This window comes from Cebidichthys violaceus, unplaced genomic scaffold (assembly GCF_023349555.1).
Source record: "Cebidichthys violaceus isolate CVI_PGR_0920_01 unplaced genomic scaffold, fCebVio1.0.p SCAF_27, whole genome shotgun sequence".
Lineage (NCBI taxonomy): Eukaryota > Metazoa > Chordata > Actinopteri > Perciformes > Stichaeidae > Cebidichthys > Cebidichthys violaceus.
This window is the reverse complement of record NW_027176450.1, coordinates 6,307,322-6,318,818: the sequence shown is the minus strand read 5'-3', so window position 1 is coordinate 6,318,818 and position 11,497 is coordinate 6,307,322. Positions and strand designations below refer to the sequence as shown.

The 11,497-nt window shown below is 42.7% G+C and overlaps 1 protein-coding gene across 2 annotated transcripts; it reads left to right on the top strand.

Annotated features, from left to right (window-relative positions):
• Positions 1 to 3,169: 3,169 nt before the first annotated feature.
• ube2h (ubiquitin-conjugating enzyme E2H (UBC8 homolog, yeast)) lies at positions 3,170 to 11,202 on the top strand. 2 transcript variants are annotated; one of them, XM_068721198.1, is made up of 6 exons: positions 3,170 to 4,927; positions 5,553 to 5,627; positions 5,715 to 5,754; positions 6,358 to 6,410; positions 7,777 to 7,905; positions 8,110 to 11,202. In XM_068721198.1, exons 3-6 carry the CDS (start codon positions 5,720 to 5,722, stop codon positions 8,232 to 8,234), a joined length of 342 nt encoding a protein of 113 aa, XP_068577299.1. In that variant the 5' UTR covers positions 3,170 to 4,927; positions 5,553 to 5,627; positions 5,715 to 5,719; the 3' UTR covers positions 8,235 to 11,202. The 2 variants fall into 2 exon arrangements, with proteins under 2 accessions (XP_068577299.1, XP_068577298.1); XM_068721197.1 differs by having other exon boundaries at positions 3,170 to 5,627.
• The last annotated feature ends 295 nt before the right edge of the window (positions 11,203 to 11,497 follow it).

The following is an 11,497-nucleotide window of genomic DNA, read 5'->3' as shown; positions in this document are numbered from 1 at the left end:
GCTCTTCATTCTTCACAGCTCTCTGTATCATCTTCTCTCTCTCTCTCTCTCTCTCTCTCTCCTCTCTGCTCTCTCTCTCTCTCTCTCTCTCGCTCTCGCTCTCTCTCTCTCTCTCTCGTTTCAGCGCCCTGCTCTGTTTGCTGACCTTTTTTTCCCCTCGTCCTTTTATGTTTCTCCTCCTCGCTGGCTTTTTGGGGGGTTACGGACTATTAATGTCCTTCTTTGCTTTGCTTCTTATGTTCAGTCTTGACGCTCTTCTTCTCTGGTTAGTGCCATTAATAACTGGATATTCTACATGGCCTTTGTGCTGGTCTGGCCTTTGTGCTGGTCTGTAACCTAACTCTCTCTCCCAATGCTTTCGGGATTATTTGATTTGCTGCCTTTCCTGTTATTTCAGCCCAGAGGCTCTGTACCTTCCCTTTGTAAAAGGATCACTTGAAGCTGGAGGTGTCAGCAGGTGGTCAGAGTATTGCACGCTCAGATGTAAATAGTCTAATCTGACCCGTGGAGCCAGTTTGGTCTTTTTGAATTTGATTGTACATGCCGAAGACATGAAGATCTATTAACAGCTGAAGAAAATAAACAAAGAAACGAGAAAGACAATAAGAAGTTGATGCTGGATTTTTAAAATGTATTTTATAACCCTGTTTTTGAAAGGGTAGTGCAGCCTTCTTCTTCCCCTCCAATAAAAAAGAAAACCGAGTTTGACTTTGAAACTATCCAGTGCCTCCCTTTCAACAGATCAACAACGTCTACGTCTCCAAAGAGGGAAACGTTCACGCACGGTTGACACCACGTTGTTTGAGTGCTGTTTATGATTCCCCGTCATGTTTGTTTTCCATACTTGCAAAGAATTTGGTCAGGATGTGGATATTTTAATCCAGGGTCAGACAGGGATAGTGGCCTAAATGGACCGAAAGGAAAACAAGACATGTCTACGCCACAACCTTAAATGCTATTTACTGCATATTTCTACACTTAAATGTGCTGTATGAAGTTTAAAATCAGGATAACATTGACCGTAGTGCTTAGATACACATTGAAACTTGGCTAATTGGTAGCCTGAAAGCATGTCTTTTAGACCTTGTCTTGTTGTGCAGTGTTTTAAAGTTGTTGTGAAGCCAGTGTGTTATTATATGAAGAACGTCTTGCAGTGAATTGGTATTAACACAGCAGACTGTGCTGCTGTTACAGCTCAGGGGTTTCAGTGAAGATGTGCGTCTGGGTTGATTGGACTCTCTGTATCAGATTACAAGTGGGTGTAAAAGCATATTGACCCACAGATTATGATTTATCTATACTAATCCAAGGTGGGGGGGTGGACAGATAGTCACTATGATGGGGTTGAGGAACAAAATAAAGTTGTTAGGAGTTGATTGTCCTAAAATTGGTTGAAACCATCCTGGTTAGGTGACAATGAATGTGTTAGCAGATCTGTTCCTTTAATATTCAAGATGTACGTTGATTCAGGTTATCGCTTATTTATTTGTTTAGTGTTCATGTCACTTAATGACTTCACTTGACTGGAATTTAGACACCGAAGCACCTAAACACAATATTTGAATGCCTCAAATAGAAATGTAACATTGAAGTGCATGTAAGTGCTCTATACAATCTTACTTCTGTTTTTCAAGTCTTGCCAGCTGTTCCTGTGAAACCAATTTGCCTTCCCTTTTAAAATGCAATGTGTCACCTTCTGTGTATAACCTATACACTGAATGTCCTGCCTATCAAGTTTTGCGACGACCACATATTTACAGGCTCCACCAGCAACTCCCCTCTGTTCTAAAACTCCTTCATGGGTGGAGGTGTGGCCGACGGTGACTTGTAGTTATTCATTGGGTGGGAGAAGTAAGTCCTCCCTGTATTGAACAAAAGGCCAGGATATTAGACCATTGTGTCACGACTATCAAAGTGAATGCAGAGTTTTGGGGATTGGCCAAGAGAGGAGAAGGTGCCCGTGTTAGAGTTTGATTACAATAAAGGTTGTGAGTAATGGCTGGGTGATTGTACTAGTGATGGTGGGGATATTGGTCAATTGTGGGCTTTTTCAGTCGGTGCAATTCGAGCTGCTTCTCCCTTTCCCTGCCTCCTCCTTCCCTCACATGGCCGCACGCATGTTTACCGTTCACCAAGACTTCTGTGTTTCTGCTCTCTTGTAATTTGGTTGTCTTGAATCTCATTTCGAACAGGTTGACCAGTGTGTTCCTCTTGCTCCTCGCTCAGTGTGGCTAACGTCAATTAGCCCACGAGCGTAATCGGTGTTGATTCAACTCCATTAATAGCTTCTCCCCCACCCTGCCTCACTGCTGTCCTCTATAACATAACGCACACGGTCCATACCATCCCCCCCTCCTCCTCCTCGGCATTGCTGCCCTCGCTCCTGTGGGGACACACATATTCACTCACACAGCAGTAGCTTCACTACTACATCAGTGAGGTGCAAATGTGTCCTCATATGAAGGGCAGAACTTGGTGAACTGCAGAATGTTGTCTGATGCGTCTGACTGGAGTCTCCCTGTTGCATGTGGATAGTTGTTGTTTTGCTCGCATGGTCCTCTTCGTGTCGGTGGTTGTTCACTCCGCTTTGGACTCTGCCTCAGAATGGCTCTTTGACGCCAACCCGGGTCAGAACAGAGAGCTTCCTCTTCTGTCTGACGGTGACACATTTCCTTGCAGAAGCCAGCGATTTCAGTCTGCTCTTCGCAGACTCAACCAAAGCTTAAAATAACCTCCAGTTTGATTTAACCCTTCGGGGTCATGGCTACTGCTAATGGGATACTCACTCAATCCGGATTGACGAGCCAGCTGCTACCGTGTGGCACGGGAAGCTGAGTTTCATCCCATCTCTTAAACCTTCGTTTCCCCTCTGTTCTTTCCCTCGTGTTTATTTTCTCTTCCTTCCGCTCACATGGAAGAGAAATCATATCCCTGTGATGTTTTTGTGTTTGAGTGGAGATCAAACATAATCAGAGCGAGCATCCATTATCTGCTCACAGCTGTAATATTGGATTTTCCACATAATGCACTGAATACAAATAATCAAACATTCAGTAGGGTTTGTTATGAGTGTAATTATGTCTGTAGCTGGAGTATTGACCGTTTCTGTGCTAGATTTATTGGATGAATATCTCTGCCCTTTTTTCTTGTTCAGAGTACCAAGTGGGTGATACTCCGCTCAGACAGGCATTTAAGAAGGGCCTTCTTTGCAGAGAAGGCAGAGTCTTCCTTTGTTCTGCCATGGGTGAAGGAACGCTCTCTGCTATACAGCTGTATCGTAATCTATGGCTCTGTTTTATTAATCTGTTTTATTAATCTGTTAATTAATAGTGGTTAAATCTGTTCACTATTCTTTTATAATTTTTCTATATCTTATCCTGTAATAAATCCTTAAAAGACAGAAAGCTTAAAATACTTTTTTGATTTCTCACAAGGAAATACTTTAATTTCCACCACACCAAGATTCTTTCATCAAATTATAATGTATATCGTGAGTGATCCAGTTGTTAATATTATTAATAATAACTACTACATTATCTGTAGTATGTTGCATGGAGAGGGTTAGGTTAAAAATGATTTTGAGAGCACCTGCCTTGCCATAAATCACCAAGACGCAGATTAAATGGTCTGAAATGAATAACACCAATAATGCAAATGAGCCTCGTCAAAGAGGACTTGTAAAACTACTGAATATGAACTGGTTTCACCTCATAGCACGTCTCAGTTAAGTGACGTGCACATGCAGAGTGCTTCTCTCTCTTTTTAAGGGGGTGGACTTGTTGTTCAGGGCGGCCATTACAGAGTGACAGGTGGAGGAAGGCAAGCATGGTTCTGAAGCGTGGGTGAATATGATCTGCTGGCTGATGAGAGTGTTCCTGATTGTTTTGTTTTGGAAGCACTGGCCCGCATACTTCACATTCAGTCTCGGGATATTAATTGAACGTGCAGAATGACGAGGCCATTGATTGCCATTCAAAGTCCAGGACTTAGGGTCAAATAAGAATCCAGATGTAATTTTCCTGCATTGATTTGTTTTCATCATCTGTCCAAAGCTATCACGGCTCTCTTTAGTTTTAATAACTCTGTATGATATGAAGGGATGATGTTTGCTAGGAGAGAGGAAAAAGGTCGATTTTGACACTGGCAACAGCTGAAGCAGCTGAATTACTGTTTCACAGAGGCCAAGTTGTTAGTCATCTTGAATATTATTCAAGAGTGGTTTATTATTGTTGTGTTTGTTTATGTTCATGCAGTCATGTGAAGATGTTGTCCTTACCGACTTTACAGCATCGAGAGCAAGCATGAAGTCACCATCCTCAGTGGACTCAATGAATTTGTAGTGAAGTTTTTCGGCCCACAAGGAAGTAAGTGTTCTCTTTTCTGATTTTAACATGGATTTTTTTTTTTTTTTTTGCTGAATCCTCATTCGGGCTAATGCATGTTCTCCTGGAAGTGGCTGTAGGATGTTTTCATCCCGGTTCCAAGAAATATTCAACAAATTAAAGAACGTTTATTTGTGAATCCGCCATTTGGGATCTTGAATGCTCTCCCATTAATGCCCCTTCTCTGACCAAAAATCGAACATTTTAAAAATTGTAATAAAAGCGGATTGACATTGCTATTAATAACCGATAATCTTACCACATTTAGTTAAAGTAAACCGAGCATGAAGTGACAATGAATGTGGGGCTGATGTCAGCATCACAGGAATTGGTCGTTCCCCTGTCTGCACCATAAAGAGAGGCTCGTCACAGCAGGCCTGGAACGTGAAATGGATTGAAACCAGGCAACTGAGGCAACAACGTGTAAAACAGAAGAGCCGGGATTGAGGGGAATTTGGATGAGGAGAGTGGCCTCATCAGCAGGAAATACTTCTTTTGGTGTGCACATCATCAGCCGCACTGAAACCACCGGCACTTACGCATCGGTAAAGAGGGGAAGTTGCCGTTTGACTCTGTTTATGACGCCTCATAACTACGCTGAAATAAAATGGCACTGCTCTCTGCCTGTGTGTGTGTGTGTGTGTGTGTGTGTGTGTGTGTGTGTGTGTGTGTGTGTGTGTGTGTGTGTGTGTGTGTGTGTGTGTGTGTGTGTGTGTGTGTGTGTGTGTGTGTGTGTGTGTGTGTGTGTGTGTGTGTGTGTGTGTGTGTCATGCACGTGCTCATCACCATTCATCTTCAACAAGTGTGTTTTCGTCCGTGTGCTGTTCACACGGCTAACCCTGAGAGTGCACCGTGCACTCAAACAATCTCACTCTCTTCCTCTTTGATGTCGGTGTATTTTGTGAAGGGAACTGGGCTGAAACACATTACTGCGTAAGATAAAAGAAAGCGGCAGAGGGAGGTGGTACGTGTAGCTCATTTCTCAAGTGTTCCTCTCTCTGTTGTGTGTCTGAGAGCGGAGAAAGGAGTGCAGAGAATTGATGCAACCCTACAATGTCTAAACCCATTAGAGTGCATAAAGGATGAAATATGATGTTTAATGGAATGAAAGTCTCTCCTCTGCCCTCCACGGTGTTCTCTCATTGTACTTTGTGTCCTCCTCGTGTGCAGCACCGTACGAAGGAGGCGTGTGGAAGGTGCGAGTAGATCTTCCTGACAAATACCCTTTCAAATCACCGTCAATAGGTAGGAGCTCTACTGTCGTATCAAGATAAGATAGCAATCTTCACTTCACTTCACTTCTAACACGTTCATCATCTCTGCTTTTTTCAGGATTCATGAACAAGATTTTTCATCCCAACATTGACGAAGCGTAAGTTGATTTCAGTCACGCAATTGAAGCGTGTCCTATTTAGCGTTTTCACGCGTTGTGTTCTAGGCCTTGAATAGTGTAAAAGGAGTCCGCTTATGTTGCGAACTAAACTTTGATATGAGTCACTAGTTTTTGGCACAATCCAGCAGTAAATCCTACAAATATTGAACCGGGCCAAGCTCTTTGTTTCTCTCGGCCTAGTAATCCACTGCTTAGAGGCCAGATCCTCTGAGGGACATGCCCTGTGAAGGGAGGACCATAGGACAGTCTAGTCTCGCAAAGACCAAAGATAACGGTGCACTGAGGCTGCTCCCATCAGAACGTTTTACATTCATCCCCAGGAAACAACTGGCACAGTGTAAATACCAGTTTCAAACTGGAGTGAGTTCACCGTGTTTATAGTATAAGTAGTATAATTTGAATCAAACACATGACAGATAATAGGTAAATAATGTGCGAGGTATACTGTAAATCAATATAACATCAATACATAGAGAGTTTATGTCAAGCTTCCATTATTCAAACCCTAACCATTGACAGATGGGCTCGTCCCTCCCTTTGAACCTCAACCCTCTAACGCTTGTTTTCTTCTCGGTTTCCCAGGTCAGGGACAGTGTGCTTAGATGTCATCAACCAGACATGGACAGCTCTTTATGGTGAGTGGACCCAACTGCGTATGTGTCCATATTAAGTTCCCCCGCTGGGGGTCTGTGTGATTATGTCTGAATATCTTGACACGGAGCCATTAGCACCAGATAGCTGACTGCGGGCCCCCCTCGTTAGATGCACGATAGGCCCTAATCTACTTACCGAGGGGAGAAGTGAACAATAACTAGGTAATACTCTCGCCCAGCAACGGCAGAACACAGTCACCTTCGACACGGATAGTTGACCGTCAGCTGTAAGCAACGCGCTCACGGGGTTGAACTTACCGTTTGTCACCCAGCTCTCCTCCCTGTCACCCCATGTCTCTTTGCTACTCTCCGTGTCCCTGTGCCCTTCTCCCTACCTCCTCATTACGTTCTCATTACAGCCCCTCCACAGGGCTAACATAGCTGTCGAGCAATATAAATGGCATTACAGTAATACTCCTCGCAGTTGTTTCAGCTTCCCTGCCTATTTATCTTCACTGGTGTTCTGGATATGACTCCAAGGCAAATATTAAAAACCGTCAGTGTTATTTAAGCACTGAACTCTTGATTCCAGCGTTTTGAAATAAAGATGAAAATATTTGATTAATGTCAAGTGAGGCAGCTTGGCCTGTTTTTCTCTAAAATGACATCAAACCATCAAGTCAAGAATCACATTTGAGTTATTTTACCTTTTTGTTTGTACACAGATTTAGTTCTACAAACATGGAAAGAATAGACCATTCAACCAAGCATCGTCTGTAAAGAGTCTGTTTAACGCAAGAGGGAACAAAAGCAACTGATTAAATCACGTAAACATGATGATGCTGTACAATTCGGGTGACGGTGGCTAAGTGGAGAGCAGGGCCGCCTTCAATCAGAGGGTCGGCGGTTCGATCCCCGGCTCCTGCTCTACTAGTCTCATGTCATTGTGTCCTTGAGCAAGACACTTAACCCCAAAATTGCTCCTGTAGCTGCGTCTACGGTGTGTAGATAGATACTGAATTGTAAGTCACTTTGGATAAAAGCGTCTGCTAAATGACTGTAATGTACTGTAATAGCATGTAGGAAAGTGTTAGTTTTCCCAACTTGAATGGGCTCAACAGTGACACCCCGGAGATGAGTGCAGAATTGCAGTTTTTCTTCTTCCCAGCAGGCCTCAGCAGTGAGAGAAAGCTGAGGCCTGCTAGCAGAGAGCTAGGGGAAGGGATTAGCGTGGCGCTAGCCTCTGTGAGCCCACGCTAGGCCGTGAGATCTTGTTACTGGCGTCTCTGTCGGGTTGTCACTGACTGACATGTGTGTACGTTGATTATAAGCTTTCCTGATAGTGTCATTGTACGATCACTTGTATCTTTCAATTGGTGAAGTTGGTAATCTGTTCCTTCTTCCCCAGATTTGACCAACATCTTTGAGTCGTTCCTGCCCCAGCTGCTGGCGTACCCAAACCCCATCGACCCCCTGAATGGAGATGCAGCTGCCATGTACCTTCACCGGCCAGAGGAGTACAAGCAGAAAATCAAAGGTTAAAACCAATAATAATAATCACAATCTGTTGGGTGTAGATTGCAGATCCCTTTCGATTTTTTTTAGGTTATTGCACACCCAGAAAAAGTTATTTTTCCAATTTCATTACCTCACAAATATGGAGTTTAGACCCTCACCTTCTCCTGTCTGACCATGCTCTCTCTGTCTCTGTCTGTCTCTGTCTCTCTCTCTCTGTCCACAGAGTACATCCAGAAATATGCAACAGAGGAGGCTCTGAAGGAGCAGGAAGAGGGGGCAGGCGACTCTTCATCTGAAAGCTCCATGTCTGATTTCTCAGAAGACGAGGCCCAGGACATGGAGTTGTAGTGATAGGAGGGCTCCCCCATCCCGCCTCCTCCTTTAACCCCCACAGAGACTATATTTGATTTCCTAACCATGAGAAAGCAGACTTATAATATTCATATTTAAACAAGTTGATTTTTTTTTATTATTATTATTACTACTAAACAAGGATTTTTATGGATATCTATCCTTTGGTGTGTTTGACGGACAACCCTCCCGTTCTGTAGCTGTTTCTCCCTACACAGATGTCGCGATTGAGTTCACTAGCCCCTGTTATCTCCACATTTTTAAGGTGTGTCATGTAGGCAGGAAGTCTCCCCGTGAACATCTCATTTCTTTACTCAAAATTTCACTTTTTAATATATAAAAAGTACATATGTTTGACCTGAAACCTACTTTAGTTGCTCCACCACAGAGCTGCTTAGGTCTTGCTTGCCTAGGTGTACAGCTCTACAATATTATCCCGTAGTCGAGACGGTGTTTCTGAGGCACAATCCCACTCAAGGTGTCATAGCGCACCTTATATATAAAGTACAAGAAGTGTAGTGCCAAAAGAAGCTCACAAATGAACCCTGAATGCTTCCTCAGCATATCTTTTTCAACATTCAGTTGGGACGCTACCGCGGCATATTACTTTCCCTTTATGTTACTCTTTGTTGACCTGCTGCTGCCTGTCTACATGTGCCACCGTGCAGAGCAAAATAAATGCTTAACAAGGTCTTGGGGAAGATAATTAATTAGATGCATGTCTTGTCAGAGTGACAATGTGATGACAAAGACGATTGCACAAAGGCAATGAAGACAGAAGTGGCATTTGTGGAGATTCTGGTCATACTTGCTTGGTGCGAGGCGACCCGCAAACGGACCAGAGCTACCCTTTAAAACATCAGACCATATGAATTTCATTTTTCATGCAAATTTCTGCCCTGAAAGTCAAACACCTGAACACCAAACCTTTCTTACTGTGCAGGATGCCGCCGGCTTTCAACACATTTCCGTTAGTGTTGTTGGTCACGAACAACTTTTCAGGTAGAGAAAGAATGTAACGATCACCTCTTCTGGTGAATTTAGAAAACCAGCACCAAAGTCAGTTTTTAATTTGAGTAAAAAGCAGCAAACGACGGAGAGATTCCAGTTCGTAGTATCGGTCCGCCTCACATTCTACCGTTACCTGGAGTTTGCTCCAATGCGTGCCCGTCGTATAGGTCCCACCTGTGGTATGTACCCCGACTGCATCAACTCGATTCCCCCTTTATGTCTGCCTACCAGGAGCTCTAGTTTGAATAAATTACAAAATAATAGCCCAATGTATGACATTCAGGCTTACAGCATTTTCCATTGAGGGGATTGATTTAACGTGTATAGATTTGACCTCCTTATCTAAAATAAATAAATGGTGTTACTCATTGTTGATTCAATGTGGCAGGTTAAGATGCAAATCCATGATGCGTGGAAAGAAATTGCAATTGCAGCTTTGACCTTTTGGCTGTTTTTTCTGTCTTTTATTTCCTATACTTTTTTATTTTTTTATTTTTTTTTAAATGTATTCACTTCATGGATTGCAGTAAGACTGGCCGGTTACTTTGTGGCAGATTGTGCACCCTGAGTGCGAGAGTCGAAGCTGAATCCCCTCATCACTTCTGATCTCAACTCTTCTGTGCCTCGTCACAGAAGGAAGGGTGACCATTGAAGAACTCCCCAAAAACATGTTACCAAACAATCACTAGAAAAGCACATGATTTTTACACATCTTTTACTCTCCTCTGTCCGTAAAGTGTGCAAATTGTGATTCGACGTCTAAATTTCCACACTCTTGCAGATAAGGGGAGTTACCCGGGGCTGAGTCGCTTTGGGTTCATTTGAGCTAATGTAGGATTGTTAAACTTTTTTCTGGCTCAGGTTCGAAATACAGTTTGGTTGTATCTTGCATTGTGATTAACGTTTTCACCCAGGCCGCATTGAAAGGATGGAAATCACGCTCACATTTGTTGAACTGTGTTTTTGACAGGATAGTTAGTTTCACTGGGTGTCGACTTCAACTAAACAACATGTTACAGATTAGAGTTAGCTAGTTAGGTAAACTTGCCTGATAAAGCAATCCTCTGGTTTTTAGTTAGTGTCTGTAGTGTGGTAAAATGTGAGATACTCCATAGACATGCCTGTTGTACAGAAGAGCGTGAGTGATTTCAAACTCGGGTTATGTCCGGCCTGTAGTGAGCCTGATGGATCCACCTGTACAGAAGTGGTTCAGCCCTTTTCAAGAGATTGGATTTTCTCCAAAAACATGATTTAAAACACAATTTATATGCTCATAATTGTCACATTTCTATGCCGATTTAGAACAGACACATTTCCTGACTTTGTTTTTAATTTTCCAATATGTATCTGAAGACTTTGGCTGTTAAAAGTTCTGGGTAATAAGTTCTCTCATCCTGTCTGATGAGGTTTTGGTTGTTAGCTCAGGGTTAGCTTCCGGCAGGATGCAGCAGAGCTAACTTATGGGATATTCAACATGTTGAAGGCAGTATAAAGGTATGTGAATGTTTTCATGTGTTCAGAGTGTTTGTGGTGACGTTTGGCATCCACTTCAACAGAACAAACCTGCACACTGTGCAGAACCCCACTCTCTCAATTGGCTTGTGTTTTCTCCCCAAGCTGCCTATAAATGTTTTTATTCATTACAAAGAGGTCCTTTTTAATCTTGGTCATCAAGCACCACTAAGTTGTGGGTCAGCTACATTATCACACTGATGATATCCTTGACTTTTTTCAGACTGAATGCTTGTTTTACTTTACATTTGGGCAGTACTGTATGCGAGTGCCGAAAATATGGTATATCCGAGTTGAGAATTGTAATAAAGTAGCACATTATGAGGCAGTGGTACAACAGGGAACTGATATTTTTGTCTTTTTCAAAAACAAGATTTTTGTGGTTGTGTAAAATCAATAGGTTTGGTTTTAGTTTTCAGCAATAAATTGATGATGTACTCAACTGTGGCCTGGTATTGCTCTGGTCAACATGACAACCATCGGATCTTTTCAGTGGCCTCCCTCATTTTTAGACATAATTACTGCCTTTGTGATTCAGGTCATCAACTAAAGAAAATGTCCTCAAACCAGTGAATGATTATGTTTCCCCATTACAACTGGAAAAAATATGGAGAAACATGTTCATAGTGCTTTTTATTTCATTTCCTTTTGGCTTTCTCCCCTCGTCCTCGTCTGCTCTGAGACCACAGGTGTACAGATAGCTATGTCTTCACGACTCCAGACAACCACATTAACAT